Genomic DNA, 19,243 nt, shown 5'->3' with positions numbered 1-19,243 from the left:
GATGGTCGGTGCCTCTCCCTGAAACCCCCAAGATTGGAAAGGCTTCTCCATCTCCAGTAAAAGACATTTCCTTCCAACATGAGACAGGTATAATTGTGAAAATATTTCTAAAGATGAGTAATAATTTGCCTCCCTTTACCTTTTACCAAGTGGTCTCAGTGGCTCTGAAACCAACTGAACAACTTTACACTATCTTTACCACAGCAGTCACACAAGTGTTGGAAGACAGCAACTGCTAATAATTCCTCTGTTTTCTTCTTCAGCCAAACATCACTACACTGTTCATTATTCCTCATCCTGGACAACCACCACTCTGCCAGTCTATAAATCTCTTCCTTTTAATTTACAAATTATTTGAATGATTAAAATATGCTCAATAATAGCATCAGTATTTCAAACTTAGAGAGTACTGAAAACGTCCCTAAAGTAAATATATTTTCAAGAAATAGTAAAAGGCATGTTGTGCTTTCAAGCACACGGCATAAACTTTTCCTATGCTAATTCAAGTCATGCAATCTTTAACCTTATAGATTAACATTCTTTTAAAACTCAGAACTGTTAATAACACATCAGATTCTAACCATATTCTCCCTGGAAATGCTTTCCATCCTCCTCATAACAAGAATAAATGCCACCACAGTAAAGGCAAAAGATAAATATTATGTGATTCTACGGTTCCAAAAGATCAAAAAAGAAAAAAAGGAAAAAAAGGAAAAGAAAAGAGAAAAAGATTGTTAAGGATTAAGACTCCCTCTCTTGCCTTTGTACCGCACTCAAGTCTTTTGTGAGAAGCAGTTTATCACAGAAATCACACAATGGTGAAGAAGTAAATCTTCAGCACCTGGTCTATTCAGGTTCAGAAACCACTCTTCCCCACTACTGTGGAAACATTACACTTTTAAAGCCAAACTAATATTTAAAAACGAGCACTATTTGCCTCTGATGTCTTTCTAAGCTTTCTTCTTCTAAAGCTGTTTCACTAAGATTCCAGAAAATCTCATAAAACATCTTATAACAGCAGGGTCTGTATAGAGAATAAAAAAACCTATATTTAGCATCAGCTGTATGAATCAGGAACAAAGAGATCACTGGGCAGGTTTCATTCTTTCAAATTTAAGGAGTCCTGTATGAAGTCCTTTGTGGAAATACACATTGATATAAAGTATGATGTGCGTTTAATACTTGTGACTTTTTGAACCAGTGGGTTTAATACTTGTGACTTTTTGAATAGGAACCGTATGATGTAAATATACTTCAGTAGGGTACTGAGTTTAGATATAAAAATTAAAATGTATACAGTTTACTTATGTGGGCCGGCGGCAAAGCTGACAGTTAAGTATGATATGAAGACAACTGAAGAATTACTTCCGACATCTTCATATCTAGTCAATTAAAGATTATGTCACAAGTTACTACCGAGGCTCATGTCATCAAAAAGATCTAGTTTGTAAAGTATAAAAACATTTCACACTTATCTACATAGTAGTTTAAATAGTCCTAATGTGCACACTCATGAGTATTTTGTGCCAAGCACCAAAACAAACAAACAAACAAATAAAAGTTTGTGAGTAAAGCTGTCAGAAGAGGCCTCTGCATTTCTGAGAAGGTTACTAAAATTCATGGTGCTTGTTACTGAGGTACAAACAAGAGCCATTTATTCAGGTATGACTGAGGCAACAGAGCAAACGGCTATAGAGAAAATTTACCCATAAGGCCCTTTCTTCTTCATTAGCTACCTGTGGTGAGACTAACTTGAGGGAAGTTGAATAAAAACGCCCTATTAATGAGTAAGTAAAAAAACGTGTTTGGGGTTTTAAAATAGTAACCAAATATTTATGGATGCCTAGAATGTACTGGACGCCAGGTGAATAACGCCCAGGGCACATTGCTGCTATTTACTTGCTCCAAATCGACTTCACAACTGGTTACCATAGGTCAGCTTTACAACAAAAATAATTTCAAGAAACAGGGAATTAAAAAGAAAGTTTTTTTTAAGTAACTATAGTTTAAAAAAATATCAGTCAAAAGAATGAAAGCTAGTTGGCTAAGGCAAACGTGCAGCTTCTTAAAATTCCATCCTTGTTTTAAGAGCAAACCCGACTTACCTAGTAAGTCAGTGTAAAGTGCCTGTTCCAGATCACCAAGCATTGTCAGGATCACGTCCTCATCCAGATGAGCTGTGCCTTCCCGCAGGCAGCTTTCTCCCTCTTCTTCCGCCCAGCTCCTGCTGATGCTGCTTGGCAGGGAGGACCCGTTTTCATCTTCGGACCTGCTATCTTCATCACTCTCACCTTCCAAGCCTCTTCTGGAAGCCCAATCCTCTGAGCCCTCAGTGCCTGACTGGCTGGCAGGTAAGAGGTTCCAGGCCCCTGAAGTGCTGCTGTGGTACAGGGACTGAACCGACCTCGAGAGGAATTTGGACAGCGAGCTCCTCTCTGCATAGTGGGATTCTCTCTGGCTGGCCTTTGCTGCATTCCCAAACCAGTTGGAAATGCGCACAGTGGGTCTCCTCTCCCCCTCACTGGTGAGGGCAAGATTGGTCAGAGACTTTTGTTTCTGAAGGCAAGCTCCCTTTCTCCTTACTTCTTTTCCCCGAAACACAGAGAGTTCAGCCGGCCTCTGCATGGCTGTTCTAGTGGTTTCTTCTTTTCAATTGGACTTCATATTGTCTTTTTGCACTGAGATGGCAACTAGCCCTTTTGGTTTTAATTAACACGTGCACTTCACTAAAAGCCCAGGCAGGCTCAAACATTCATATAAGATATCTAGAAGACAGTACAATTAATTAGCTGGCTACAATTTAGCTTGCCACCTCATCCCCCTCATCAGTACTACTTACAAACGTTTTTCTTGAACATATCTGAAGCAGAAAAAGAGTTCACCAAAGACGCTGCTCCAGCTGAAAAGTAGCACAGGAATCCAACTACGTTTTCCCATCTTCCTCCAATCGCATGTCTCAGCTGGGTGATGGGTCCGCATTTCCCTCTATTGCTTCTCTGTTCCCAGATGCGAGGTAGTCAAACACCAGCGATGTCTCTAGCTTTCTTTTTTTGGTCCACCTATCACGAGCCCTTTACTGATTTAGGTCTGCAGCCCTTGACTCTAGATGAGCTGACACAGTGTAGCACGTACAGCCTCTGCATCAGAGTCCCTTAAGAGCAGTAAGAGCACTGACGCCCAGCCCTGCACGAGCGCCTCGCATTTTAGTATTCCACCTGCATTCTCAGATCTATGGCTCTTCCTTGCTGCTGCAGTGTATGCTGCTGGCTGCCATGGCAGCAAAGATACTGCTAAATGAAAACAGGCACGGAAGCGGCTGTCCAGCCTAGTATGCCACAGGTTTCAAAGCCAAGCCTGAATGACATTCTGCACTGTTAACCCTATGCACATGTAAATCACTCTTGGCCACCCCGTCTCAAATACGGACACACACACACACACACGCACACACACACATACAACACTCACATACACAACACACACTCCCGACACTGAGAATGACAGACTCATTCTCTATAGCTCCAGGCAGCTGAAGCATGCAGACCTGCCTTCTGAATGTTGGGATTTGTGCTGTAAAAGCACAAATCAAATTGAAGACTGTAAAGGACCTGAAAAATGGAGCATGACACTCTCCACCAGCTGACAGATAATGCTTTAAAGGAAAAGACTCCCTCAGCTCTTACAGAACAAATTCAGGGCTTTTTATTCTGAACTATTTAGGAAAATCCTAACGAGACAATAAAAATTACAATTTCTTTCTATAAAAAATAGCCACACACACACACACACACACACACGGTTCGTTCCCAATATTTTCCCTCAAAGCATATAATTGAAAGTTTATGGCCAAGTGTATAGCACATAATGATGTGACAAAAAAACATAATATGCACATTAAATCTTTTGATGTTGAGCATTTTTCCTAGTCTATGCCATAAACCTACTGCAGCATAAACAGCCCTTTATTTTTAATATTTTGATAAAAACAAAAAATTAATAAGACAAATATCTTGTATTTTGTACTGGTTGTGTATGCTATGCCACTTCCCCAAAATTCTGATTTTAGAAACTTTTAAAATACACTTATCAGGTATAGTTGATACCATGTGTACATCTGAGAGTTAAGAAAGAGTACTTAAAGAAAAACTTTCGAGGTTTTTCTGTCCATAAGAATTCCTTATTAAAAGGGGAAAAGTGGAGAAATATGTAGAAATATTCACGACACTGAAATTTACATATAAATCCCTACTCTTTTCTGAAGTAATATGATTAAATTAATCCTGATATTTCACTTCAGAAAAATGAACTAGGGAAAATGCCCAATCTGTTAATTACATAAATTAGTTTTATAGTGGGCATTGTCTACCATGTTTCTCTGAAAATAAGACCTAGCCGGACAATCAGCTCTAATGTGTCTTTTGGAGCAAAAATTTATATAACACCGGGTCTTATTTTATTATAATTTAAGACCAGGTCTTTAATATAATATAATATAATATAATATAATATAATATAATATAATATAATATAATATAATATAATATAGTATAATACCAGGTCTTATATTAATTTTTGCTCCAAAAGACGCATTAGAGCTGATTGTCCAGCCAGGTTTTATTTTCGGGGAAACAGGGTAAGACCCAGGCTAGGAGAGAATCTCCAATCTGAGACATGTTGCTCTCACAACAGAGTGAAAAAGAGATGAGAAATCCAAGCAATGGCTCTTAAAGCTTCTGATCAGGAATGGCCCATGTCATATTTTCATTCACATTTCATTGATCAAATCAAGTCACATGGTCCACCCTGATTCAGTGTGCCAGGAAATATAGTCTTCTTGCAGGGATGAACCCAGGAAAAAGTGGGCTAAGTCCAATGGAGCCAATGAGAAGGGGCTGGTTATTATGAAGAAAAAAACTGTAACAGAGAAAATATCTAAAGGGCATTTTTGTTAGGTTCTTTGTTTAAAGATATTGTCATCAACTTGTAGTTACAGCCATGTTTTCCCCTGAAACGACATTGGTCCATAAATTTATCCTGAACAAGAGCAGAGAACCTACTTATTGCTTCTCTAGAGGCAGCTATCTATGCTTGCTTCGAGTGTGTGTTCATAAATGAGTGTATTTATATTTATTTGTATTCACACATATAAATGTATGTTATACAAGGTAGAGGAGGAAGCTTCAATGAATAGGAGACAAATAATCCCAATCAATACTAAAAATATGAATTACTCTAATTTTGCCAAGAACTGAAAAAAAGTATAGCTACTATGCTGTTCTGAAAAGGATTGCATTCCAGCTCTTTGGTAAACATAATTATTAAGTGGCTATTTAAGTAAAAGACCTAAACTGATTTAATTTACCTGAGCCGATCTTCTTTATCGTTATAAATATTCAAGAAAAAGGCAACTTAAATGATCATTTACAAAGGTCTTAAACACTACATATTTCCCATTATTCATTACAAAGTCTGGTAAGTCAGAAAAAACACATGTAACCATTAGCTTATCCCTCTGTTTAAACAAAATACTTCTAAAATGACTTCCTAAATTCATCCAATTCTTCTTTTTTTACAAATGACAAGCCAGCTTTGCTGATACTGAGTCAGTCTGGCATCTATTAATGTTTTTCAGTTGAATATAAATTCTAGATAAAGGTTAAAAAGTGTATTAAACAAATGTCATACATATTGGTAGATAGTTTTATGCAGAAAAAGGGCAAGTGTGAACCTATGTAGAAAAAAAAAGTAAAAACTTTCTTGAGTGATTTCAGTGCAATGAAAAATAAAGCTCACTGTACATTTGGCACTTGATGAGAGGGTTGGTCTCTGAGGCTAAATTATTTTTGTCAATGAATACGAGAATGAAACAAACCCAAGCCAAAGCTGTAAAATCTGAACTGTCAATTCAGCCAGACTTACAATGTCGAGGTCATGGCTTGAATTTTAAAGGATAAGCTAGAAGCAAGAAGCTCACTCACTCATTGCCACAGATTACATACTACAGGTCACCCATATGTAATAATTAATGGATCCACCATCTTCAGATCAGGTAAATATCACTAGGTTTCCCCCCTGAGAACATGAAACACAATAAGAAACTTGAATTATATACATAAGGACTTCAAAGGGCTATAAGGTCTCTGCTTGTGAGTCCTGAGTTTTCTCCGGTTTGTCATTTTATTGACTGTCACTCTTCCGATGCTTGTCTTCATATCATACTTAACTATATTCTTAGTTTCCACTACCATTTAATCTCGAAGACAATTTTGTATAACTTCGCGTAGTTCCTGCATATATGAAAATATAAACAGCAAGGTCCCCAGCTAACTCAGTGAATCCTTCTAACAAATCTGCTTTGCAATGTGAGTCATTCAATGTGCTCCTTAACAATGTCACACATTGTTACATGTCATTCCTCTCGCAGGTTATGTAATAGGGATGCTTTTCCCATTTGTTTAAGCACAAAAAGGATTTTCCCTGGGTACCATAACAGAAAATTGAAGGGAACGGAAGCGGGATAGTTTCAGGCATGGCTCAGTCAGGGGCTCAGACATTTTCAACGAGACCTTGAGCTCATTCTCTCCTGCTTTAGGTTGTGTTTCCTCTATGCTTGTTTCACTTGGGGGTGAAGGTAACTGCCAGCAGCTCCAAGCTTTCTTTTGATTAGCTTCAGGTCTAGTGAGAAAAAGAGAGTGTCTCTTTCCCAATAGTCTCAGGAAAGGTTCTGGATTGATTCTCACTGGTTTTGAGTGAACTGAGTTGGGTCACATGTCCATTCCTGAGTGTCACTGTGGTCAAGGGAATGGGTTATTCTGATTGGATCTGCTTGGGTCAATTTCAGTTGACCCACATGAACAGAGAATGATGGGATTATGGTCGCCTTATCCCAGAAAAAAAATCAAGATGCTGTTATTAGCAGACTGAGCAATGGAAACTAATCAGGCAAAACTATACCAAGATATCAAGGTATGCTTATGGTGAAGCCAATGGTGCTTAAGAGATAGAACGACATTGGTCCATAAATTTATCCTGAACAAGAGCAGAGAACCTACTTATTGCTTCTCTAGAGGCAGCTATCTATGCTTGCTTCGAGTGTGCGTTCATACATGAGTGTATTTATATTTATTTGTATTCACACATATAAATGTATGTTATACAAGGTAGAGGAGGAAGCCTCAATGAATAGGAGACAAATAATCCCAATCAATACTAAAAATATAAATTACTCTAATTTTGCCAAGAACTAAAACAAAGTATAGCTACTATGCTGTTCTGAAAAGGATTGCATTCCAGCTCTTTGGTAAACATAATTATTAAGTAGCTATTTAAGTAAAAGATCTAAACTGATTTAATTTACCTGAGCCGATCTTCGTTATCTTTATAAATATCTTTATAAATATTCAAGAAAAAGGCAACTTAAATGATCATTCACAAAGTTCTTAAACACTACATATTTCCCATTATTCATTACAAAGTCTGGTAAGTCAGAAAAAACACATGTAACCATTAGCTTATCCCTCTGTTTAAACAAAATACTTCTAAAATGACTAACTCCTTTAGTCCTTTTCTTAAACACTGTATATAATTTTGTAGTTTTATATTATTTTCAGACTCCCCCAAATTGTATAGGCTTCAAAAATTCACAAAACCTGGATCTTACCCTGTCAAGACTAACTCCATCAGAATTCTATATCATTAAGGCTATTTCACTTGGAGAGCAGGACAGAATTACTCCTCAGTGAGGCTCTCACACTAACCATTAGCAAAAAAAGTTCAACAATGGGAATAGCATTGAAACTTCAGGTTACAGAAAACCCACGAGCTACCAACATCCCAATAAATTTAGGAGAAATTCCCTGTCTTATAATAAGAAACTAATGAAAATAAAAAGGTAAGTAGAATTTTTTCCAAATTATTTCAACTGAAGTTGTTTCTTCCTGAAATATTATTCCCTGATTTCTTTGTCCAGTAGAATTCTACAATATACCTACATGTTTGACCTTCTTTTAAGCCTTATATACTCTTGACAGCTAAGATAGCTGTTCTCATATGTGTAGTAATTCAATCATTTGTGGTTTTACAGTTTTATTTTTCCTCTTATTCTTCCATAGGAGGACTCATATCTCAGTCATGTTTGTTTTCCCAAAGGTTGGCATGCCAGGCATGTATAATGTACCAGATGGTGACTACTGAAAAGACGGATGGGAGAATAAAACCATATCTCACAATAATCCCGTGAGTTTATTAAGCATCACAATAATCACTTCACAAAAACAGGAGCCAGGGGGCAATTCAAACAACTAAATAATGGCAGTTCAGGGGCCAGAATTAATTGTTCTACTTCCTAAAATACTGCTTTTCCCATATCTCATATTGTCTCTGAAAGAACATCCTGTGTACCAGTCTAAGGTAGGGCTTGGCAATACATCAAGTGCTTATATGGTTTGTGGTTTCTCTAGCAGCCAGAATGTAGAAGCTGTACTAGCAACAAAAGAAATCAGAAAGTGGAGGAAAGCTGTGGAAGGGGTCAAGAAAAGATTGGTTATTTGTTTGTTTTTAGTTAAGATTGGAGAAATAGTATCAGTCTGTGGGCTCAAGAGAATGATTTGGTGGAGAGGGAGAGGTAGGAGAAAAAGTAATCCAAGGAAAGGGAGAAAAAAATGGGTATACATAGTGCACACAGGTAAGTAGATGTCATGGCAGGGGGTTGCAAAATTATTTTCTTTCTGCTTTAAGTTTTTTCAGTGAAGTCAACATCAAAGTCATTGGTTAAGAGAAAGGATGGGACAGGTGGTGTTGTAGGTTTGAGAAGAAAATAAATGTTACAAAAAGGAGTAAATGGACCGCAGAAATATGGAATGATTCCTGAGCAGTATTAAATATGCACTTGAGATTGGTAGTCATGAAAGTAAAGTGAGTCATGTCAACATGTGATATCTTTTACTCCAGGTTGATTCATTACTGGTATGGACTAGGTGCAGAGCTGAATGTAACCAGGTCTGTGATTTCCTCAAACGAGTATAATGAAGTGAGAGAGAAGCAAGGGAGTTAAGGGTGTAGGGTATGACCGTGAATGTAAGTAGCTTGGGAGGAATTAGAAGACAAGATCATTGAAAAAAAGGCCAGGGTATGATAGTCATTCTCTCATCACTGGTACTTGTACACCCTCATCCAGATTTCTCACATTATGGCACTCAATCTATAGCTTACTAACCATAAACAAATATCATCTTTCTCCCATGAAATCTCAAGTTTGCACTGAGAGAAATTTTTACTACCCCAATACTGGCTAAATTAAATGACAAAATCAGATAAGCCTCATTTCAGCATTTATTTGCTGCTTTCTTTCTTTTATTATATTCGTATTTAAATCATAGACTCAAATCTATGATTCTATATAATAAATTATTGCTAAAGTACTATACATTCCAATATACAATTAAATTATTGTTATATAAGTCTAGTTTATATTTCACTTTTAAGTAGTATTCTATTAAAACATCAGAACATTAAATGAAAATATTAACTTGAAGTATGAAAAAATGATCAAATGGTAAATTAGGAAACTGGAGAAAAAAATCAAATATATTTAATCAAAGCTAATCAGTGATATATTAATTTCAGGAAAATAGACAATGTTTCTTTGTGAAATTCATGTAAATATTAGAATTCAAACTGTACTAAATGCATTTTCCCTTACTATTTGAACTCTAGTATTTTATAGGCCTTTTGATACTAATTGAAGACATTCACAAGTAAAGAAATATGTGAAGTGTATGCATCTTCATGCCACACTAGGTTTTAAAAAGTCAAAACGCAGATATCCATCATCATTTCGACCATGGGGCTCTCTGGAGCTATGGGAAAGCTAACATTCCCCCCAAGTATTTGAAAAATCTGCAAATACCATCCCCATAGCTATGTTTTGCATAACCATTTCTACCCCTCCCCCGCACTGGCTCACTGTAATCACCACACGGAATCTCTGATGCCTAATGATATCACTGATATTAATTCCAAAAGGAACCCTGGGATATTGTGCTGTCACTGTTGTCAATATCCATTGGTGGGTATTGCAGTAATGGCGAATGCTTGCCAAGTCTTTCAAGTATGCTGATGTAAGATGTTTCTTAACCCCCAAATTTGTGATATGGTTACTTTCATGAGCTTCAGAGCAATACTTGGAATCCTTGGATTACTAGTGTAATTTTTTTCATTAAATAGTTATTTTAAGTTTTTTCTTTGGAACTTACAAGGGTTAAGCCAGAGATTTTCTGGAATACAGACTTACTTCTACTCCATGTATTCTTATACTTAGAAACAGATAAAAAGTTCTTAAACTCTCTTTCCCTTTAGGAGCAGTATATTTTGCTAAAAGCTTACATAGTTCTTCATGAATACAGACGTATATATACCGTGTTTCCCCGAAAATAAAACCTAACTGGAAAATAAGCCCTAGCATGATTTTTCAGGATGCTCATAATATAAAATAAACCCTACCGTATTTCACAGAAAATAAGACTGGGTCTTATATTAATTTTTGCTCCAAAAGATGCTTATTGTATACTACGAGCATCCTAAAAAATCATGCTATGGCTTATTTCCTGGTTAGATCTTATTTTCAGGGAAACACCATAATAAAATTACACAAAAGGCCTTTCATACGTGCCTAGGCTTACCTGAATCCTAGAAAAAGCATTAGACTAAAGATGAGAGTCCTGTTTTATACACTTAAATATCTGACAAACTTTGTCTGGGGTATATATATATATATATAGTTTTGTTTGTTTGTTTAAGGAGGGCACAGCTTATGGTGGGACCATGGGGGGATCAAACCGACAACTTTGGTGTTGTCAGTATCACTTTCTAACCAACTGACCTAACCGGCCACCCCATATATATTTTTTTCTTACATTGTATGTGTATGTCTTTTTTTTCATAATTAGACTTTTTATTTCCAGAACACATATTTGTAGTCACCATGTAGACATGTTCTAAATACAGAATTAAAGACAGAACACTGTTAGATTGGCTATGAAAAATGTACATGGACACCTGATCCTCAATATGTTTTAAATCTCCAAATATGTACAACGGCTACGTGATTAACAATAGAAGAGTCTCTAGGGTTTTTTTGCTTTTGTTTTTCACCCCCAATTGCATTCAACTTGACCAAGGGCAGTAATGACTTAAAATCTCAGCCTCTGAAAGCACTATCATTTTTACAGAGCAACAAAGAGATAACCCTAAGCAGAACAGTCAAATATCTAAGAATCCCTGAACCATGAGATGTACACAGTCCATTTATGCTTAAGAGAAACAGTATAGCATAAATACAACTTAATAAAAAGACTTATGGAGAGATTAACAAAATTCTAAGGTTTGACCTACCCATCAATCAGGTCACTTACCAGATATTTCCTCCAGGCACTGCTTAGCAGTCTTACTATATGATAAATCCATCTTAGTAGGACTGGTACAGGAGTCAGCAGATAGTAACGATGTACCTTCATTTTCTGAATGTGCTCTGAAATTAACCAAGAAGACAGAAATAAATAGAAATTACGGTCGCCCGTGACTCATCAAAGTTCTCTAGTATAAGAAGAAATCAACATATTAAAAGTTTTCCATCAAGGGAAGTAAGCATTTCTTTATGACTGGGACATTCCAAAGCTGTCTAACTCTAGGAGAATTTCCTTGCCCCTCCCTACTCATTTCTAAAGTCCACTATAGTCTAGTCTTCTACTTGGGCCTGTTTTTTGTGGGCCACTCTATCTCCCTGACCTGTTCCTTAGTCTGTTGTCTATGAATAAAGGGGGAAAAATTGCTGTGAAATGTTCTAAGGATTTTGATTACTTGCCAAAGAAGTTCAAAAGGAGAGTATGTAGTGAGATTGGAGACCCCAGGGAAAGCTTACTGGCTGTCTGCCAAGAAAGCTGCCTCGGTGAGCTGGCTGTGAGCCAGGATTGGCCTATAAGTCATGCAGCCTCAGTATTCACAGACTGGTCTCTTAGAAGCTGAGTCACATTAAGTAGTTCGCTGAGATGGTTGTTTAAAGCCCAATGCCAACTGATTTTTATTAGAACGAGGCCAGCAGCTGTCACAGGAACCTGAATGCTTGTGGTCATGTCTAGTGTTAAACATTCATGGTATCTCCCTCTAAGAAAATCTGTATGAAGCAAGAGTATTTAGGATGTATTTTGGGAGTTGAGTTTTTGCTTTGCTCCAAACAAACATCTTAAAAAGTGTTCCTCAGGAGCTGACTATGACCATCTTCCCTAATATATGAGGCCTAGCACTAAATTCCCTTGCCTAAGTCCCCACTCCCCCTGCCTGAGACACTCTTTATAAAAGTATTCACGCTTCTGACAGCTCAGTCTTGTCTTAGAAGCCATTATTTCATTTTATTTTTTAATGTGGCAGTGCATATTTCTGGCTGATTCACTCTTTAATGTATTTTTATTTTAAGTCACAAGAGACAATCTTATTTACCTAATTTTTAAGTTCTTTAGTGTATCTTCCATGGTATTCCCTATACGTTACCTATAGTAGTGTTGAAAGGGAAACAGATTGACCAAAGAAAGGAACATGGAGAAGTTAATCTTCAAATAATTACAAAAAGGACTCAGAAGTCATCTTTGATTGGTATACACATCTAAACGCATCTAGATCTCTGCTCTACATATGTTATAAGCCATCCATTTATCCAGGATTTCCACCTCATTACACACAATCAGATTTTAACTCCGGTCTCTAGAGGGACAATCAATGCTAACTGGTAAAGATTTAAGATATACACATATGATCAAAGAATTTCAGTTAGATATCCAAAGATTCCCAACATTTCCTCTATTTTTGTGCCTGCTTCATTCCAATAAAATAAAAGAATTCAGGATTGATTTATGAAATAATTTATGAAGACTTTAAAATGAATAGTGTTCTCTAACCAAAAGGTCCATTTTGACATAGGGCAGTGGCATCATTCACTGTTTCCACATAAACTGGTATTGCATTTTCCTCATCTTAACTTGAAAAGAAAAAAATGAGTATCATGATGATCCTTCAAAATATTTAGCAGACACTGTCCTATGTGCACTATCTTACTGTGCATTTACAACATGTTAACATGTTACAAATACCTGTCGAAACAATAAGATACAGCTGTAAGATACCGCATTGCAAAAATGCCATGAATTTAGAGTTCTAATAAGAGGGTCTGCTACTAAGCGTTGTAGTGGTTAAAAGTCTAGACTTCACGAATGATTAACACAAAAGCGATTTCTTGTTTATGTGCAGTTACTATATGCCAAGTACTATCCCTAGTGTTTTACTTATGGACTATCACTCAAACTTCACAATAATCCTGTTACTATGGATTAAATATTTCCCCTCCAAATTCATATGTTGAGACTCAATCCCCAGTGTAATCATATTGAAGGTGGGGCCTCTGGAGGTGATTGGGTCACGAGGGTGGCGCCCTCATGAATGGTACGACTGCCCTTATAAAACAGACAATCAGAGAGCTCCCTTGCCCCTTTTGCCATGTGAGAAGAGGACCCCCTATGATCCAGGAGGAGGCCTTCACCAGATACTGTATCTGCCAGTGTCTTCCTGGCCTTTCAGAACTGTGAGAAATACATGTCTGTTGTTTAAGCCAATCAGGTTACAGCGTTTTTGTTTTAGCAGCCTGAATGGATTAAGACACTTGTAATGTAGGTGCTTCATATGTAGATAAATTAAGGCTTCTAGAGATTTAATATTTTGCCCTACATAACAAGCTGGTAGATACTTAACCCACACTTAAACCTGGCTGCCTGTAAATCCTGTTCTGTTAACCACTACCCTACAGTTTAACTCCATCCACATGCCACCGGACACTGAGTATTTTATTACATTTGAGTTCCCCTCAGCTGACAGATAGCTCAGTTACTGTTACTGTTAATGACAGACAGCATTTGGATATGACAATATCCACTGGTGTACCCCAAACTTTACGCTTTACTACCTTAAATTTTACTCTTAAATAAAAGAAGCTATTATATGTGCGTGCCATTTAAAGGAACTCAGCCAGAAACCCTAGATACTATCAATCTTCAAATTTCCAGTTTCATAAACGTGGGTTTGCATATTGATTATATTAAAAATATATCTCTCTGTGGATTCATCTTGACATGATTATAGTCATACATGTTGATACAAACAGAACTGGTTTGAGTCAACCTTAACTAATGGCCTTGTAGTCCGTGCTTTATAAGCACAACAAATGGGAATGAAAAGTAACCGTATTTCCCAAACCAGCAATGGGCTTGTTTTCTTCTCTCCTTCTTGGGGGGAAGGCAGACAGGTGACAGCCAGGGCCCAATGATATAATAACATTTATATAAAATAATAAGTATTGAGATAAATAATGATATGGAAGTGTGTGTACCTATATAAACTTCACCATTTAGAAAAACTTAAGAGCAGTGAGATCTTGGTTTCTAAATAGATCACTCTCCACAAAAGGAAATCAGGGCTCCTTAGGTAAAAGCTGAAGCCAAGGCAGTGAGAGCACAAGATAAGCCTGCAAGATCTTCAGCCCAAGCTGAAAAGAAAAGAAATTCTCAAAAAATAATAGGGGAGAAGTCAGCTTGAAGGCACTTCCAGTGGCTGAATCAGGCCAAATTTAAGTATCAAGATAAAATCATATCAATGGAGTATATTCCATTGAATACAATAGCAACCCATTAATCCATACAATTTGAAGAGGGAGGGAGGGAGGGAGGGAGGGAGCAGAGGGAGGGAAGGAGAGAGAACGAGAGAGAGAGAGAGAGAGAGAGAGAGAGAGAGAGAGAGAGAGAGAGAGAGAGAGAAAGAGAAATCTTTCTCTTAAAGTAGAATAGTACATAATTTAGGAGGAATGACCAAATTAGAAATCATTTGACATCCACTGGAGTAAATTATTAATTCAGGTAAGAAACCTCAATGGATACTAATGCTTATGGGTAAAAATAAATTAAGGAATACAATTTTTACACATAGTCTCAACATACTTCCCACAAAAATACGAATTAAATAAAAATGGAGCAAAGTAACTCTACATTGGAAAACCATGGCAAACATTATCTTCATCAATTGATCAAATTCACCATCATAAAATGGGACCTGTCAATATTGTATGATAAGATGCAATGGGAGAAACAGAGCATTATTTCTCTGACATTCCAGACAAAAAAAAAATCTGTAAAATGGGTCTAATTATGAGGAAATATCAGACAAACCAAAACTAAGAAACATTATACAAAATGCCTGCCCTCAACATATCAAGTTATGAAAGTTAAGAGAAGACTGAAGAACCATTCCAGACTGAGGGGCATTACAAAGACATGACACCTGGGTGCAATAAGTTAAGGGTATATGAGAGTTCTTTGTACTATTCTTGCAAATTTTCTGGAAGTTAATTTTTTTTTCCAAGAAAAAATAAAAAGCAGAAAGAAGAAACAGCAATGGTTTGATGAGGCAATCTGGCAGTGAACCTGGTAAGCTAAGTACAGAAAGGGTACTTTATAAACCTCTGCTGAAAGAATGCCAACACATAGCAGTGTTCTACACAACAGGCCCTCTCTAGAATTTTCTCTGTATATTCCATCTTAAAAATATTGCTGTGTGAGGGAGTTTAAGCTGCTACCCGCTGCACAGATATATATCAAACCCAGCAAATTTAAGTGCGCAAGGCAAGCATTCAATAAGCTTTTTGTGCTGATGACCAATTATGCCCAGTTCACATAAAACCACAATTGCCGCATAATCTGCAATAGTAGCTGCAGGGCTTACGAAAGCTTTATGTGCATGATGGTTATATGCTCTACATTTCAATCTTTGTAAACTCACATATCCTCCTACTCAAGCTATTGGTTCAACAAACAAGGCAAACTGAAAACCATGCTGAATAAGCATTTTCCAATGCTTTTGTATGCTTTCCCTTTTAGAACATAGTGTAATTGTCAATTTCCCATGTCACTTCAAGGCAAATCTGAAATCTCACAAAAACTTGTTACAACAAAAACCTCTTCTGAGATCCCATGGAGCTGTTATATATGACACATCCTATATCAAAAGAAAGACAACCTCTAAATTCAGACTTTCTTGACCTAATTTTACAAATCCAGTGCGTATAAAGGATCTCTGCTTATATTTAATTAAAAAGCATGGTGAGTTTCTTCTCTGCCTTATGTAAGGATTGTTTTCTCTTTTTTTTCTTTTGCAAATTGCCCACATTCCTGATTCTGTTCTTTTTGCCTTTAGGAGTTTGCTTTATGTCCAATGCTTTTTGTTTGTTTCTTTTTCTTGGCATTTACTTAAAACTGTCAGAAAATAAAGAAAAAGAATGTAGACCTAAAAATAGTTAAGTTATGAATCCTTTTAACAGCTATTTTGAAATTTTGTTAGGGGCTGCTAGAAGGACTGTGGTTTAGGAAAAATGTACAGGTCTCTCTTTTCTCCTTAATTAACTAATGACTTTATTATGTTACTTCACATTATCTTTGCAAGTATGAGGAATGTAGCTCTAAAGTACTGAATGAAAAAGCAATGGGAGAAAAATGACTCATGGGAAGAGAGGAAGAATTTTTGGAAGGTTTGAAGGAGCTCAGGTAATAATTTTTGAACCTTAGGCAAGGCAAGCAAGCTTGAAAATACAACATAAAGGGTAGACACCAAGAAATAAGACGAACAACAAAAATTAGGCTTTTGTATCTTTATACTTCTCTTTCTCTTTCTTTACTTCCTATAATCAGGACCTTTAATTCAAGTTTTAGAAAGCAACTTCTACAAGTCAGTAACTTGTTCCATCTAGCTATCGAATGAGGTTTATCCTACCATGACCCTCCTAACAATCCATTTTACACATTAAAGCCATAGTAATTTTCCTCATCATGCTTCCTACATATGTTTGTGTGCATATGTGTGCACACACACACACACACACACACACACACACACACACAGAGACATATACACAGAGTCCAGTTTCATGACATTCAAGAATTTCTATTACAGTCAGGCTCCCATCAGTCTTCATTTTCTAGGAATACTGATCAACTCACCAACCATTCTACCCATCTTGTGTTTACCCTATTTATGTGGTTCCTTCAGCCTTACATTTCCCTTCCTTTCTGCATGCCTAAATCCCACTTATCTTTGAGGACCCAGCTCAAGTGCCACTTTCCCTGATTCCATGGCTAAAAGTAATTTTCCACTTTTTAAAAGTCTCAATGTAACAAATCTGGTTCACTGCTGGGGAGTTTTAAACCTCCTGCTTCACTTTGTAGTTATTTTTGAGTCAGCTTCATGCCTACTATACTGCGGGCAATGGAAATAAAATGATATATGATAAGTACCATTTTCATTCTATCCTTGATGCCTTATGCATATTAGATAGCTAGTAGGCAGTGTGGAAAGAAGAAAATAGCTGAATGAATGTCCTGAGCAGAAAGTATATTTTCATTCTTTAAATACTTAAAGCTATTTACATTTTAATTAAATTCTCCCAGTTATAGGAAAACAAAAAAAACTTCAAAATTTTCCTACCCCACTGTACATTTTGGCATTTTTTTCTATTCTTCCATAGCAGGTTAGTCTATCCCAGGATGACACTGTTTCATTCAACAATTTTTATGTGGTGATTACTGTGGGTAAGCTCTGTTCTAGGCAATTATGCTACTAAATAATAAAGAAGAGTCTCTGGCTCTCAATGAGCTTACATTGAAGTCAGAGATTACTGAAATCATACTGGCTAATGAGTAAAGAAAAAAATAGCAGATAGTGATAAACTCTATGACTTAAAATACAAGAAAGTCCGGGTCACGATGGTAGGACAGGTAAACACTGGGACTTTCTCCTCATGACCACATCAAAACTACAACTAAACTACAGAACAACCATCATTGAGAATTGCCTGAGGTCTAGCTGAACAGAAGTCCTATAACTAAAAATATACAAAAGAGGCCACATCGAGACTGGTAGGAGGGGTAAAGACAAGGAACAGGCTGGTCTCACACCCACATGTGGTAGTTAAACATCAAGAGGACTATCTCTGCAGTGGACGTCCCCTGATGAGCAAGGGGCCCCAGCCCCACACTAGGCTTCCCAACCCAGGGTTCCAGTGCTAAGGAGAGAAGTCCCCACAACTTCTGCCTGTGAAAACCAGCAGAGATTGTGGTTGAGTGAGACAGAGGGCAGTTGGAGTCCCAGACACATCTCTTAAAGGGCCGCACATAGACCTACTTGCTCTGAAATCCAGCACTAGGGCAACAGCTCAAAAGATGCCAGGGATATACAAAAAGGAACTAAATTGAATGGCTGCAGAGCCATGGCCAGAGTGGCAGTTTTTTCCCAGACAAAAGTGCTGGTAGAAGCCATTGTTCCTTTGTTGGGCCCTCCACCCACCCAGCTTTCACACATACGCAGGTAGACACCATATCTCAGTTTCCATCAACCTGGCTAACAATATTCACCCTGCCCTGATGCTTCCCTGAGACCCTGCCCCACCCAACTTGTGGGCCCACCCAAGCCATTTCTAGTGGCTGTTCCATACAAATGGCCTCTCTTGGCTCATGCTGTGGACTTTCCTAAATCTTTCAAAGGTTCACAAACCCCAAACAAATAGCATCTGGTCTCAGTGTACCGTGTGCCTCTTGCTAAGCAGGCCCAAGTCCCACACTAGAGGTAGCCAGCATCCACTGGTTTGCAGCTTAGCCTGTCCGAAGAACCTTCAAACCCAACACAAGTGGCATAATAAAATGTAGTGAATAATAAAATGTCAGTAACTACAACTATCAACAATTACTTTGAATGTAAATGGATTAAATGCTCCACTCAAAACACGTAGCATGGCTGAATGGAAAAGAAGACCCGTAAAAACCTGCCTATAAGAGACTCATTTAACATCGAAAGATACACACACACACACACACACACACACACACACAGAAAGACTGAAAGTAAAGTGACGGAAAAAACATTTAATAAAAATGGAAACAAACAAAAAAGCTGCAGTAGCAATATTTATACCAGACAAACTAGACTTTAAAACAAAGTCTATAACGAGACAAAGAAGGACCCAGCAATTCCATTTGTATGTATTTATCTAAAGAAGCTCAAAATACTAATAATAAAACATATGCATCCATATGTTCATTGTAGCACTATTTACAATAGCCAACATTGGGAAGCAACGTAAGTGTCCATCAATAGATGAATGAAT

At 37.3% G+C, this 19,243-nt stretch overlaps 1 protein-coding gene across 9 annotated transcripts in view; it reads right to left on the bottom strand.

The window, feature by feature from the left end:
* Window positions 1–19,243, bottom strand: part of NAV3 (neuron navigator 3) — a 772,754-nt gene that overhangs the window by 154,375 nt on the left and 599,136 nt on the right. For 8 of the 9 annotated variants that reach the window (XM_074325380.2, XM_088800952.1, XM_019753171.3 and 5 more), the window contains one exon: window positions 11,412–11,527. In XM_074325380.2, coding sequence (XP_074181481.2) covers window positions 11,412–11,527 — 116 coding nt within the window. Of the gene's footprint in view, window positions 1–2,105; window positions 3,575–11,411; window positions 11,528–19,243 lie in introns of those variants that run through there. The other variant, XM_074325383.2, reaches the window with a different exon arrangement.

This window comes from Rhinolophus sinicus, chromosome 1 (genome assembly GCF_057876585.1).
Source record: "Rhinolophus sinicus isolate RSI-liver-muscle chromosome 1, RSI-T2T, whole genome shotgun sequence".
NCBI lineage: Eukaryota > Metazoa > Chordata > Mammalia > Chiroptera > Rhinolophidae > Rhinolophus > Rhinolophus sinicus.
Note: the sequence above shows the minus strand (reverse complement) of the source record. Positions and strands in the feature narration are given on the sequence as shown.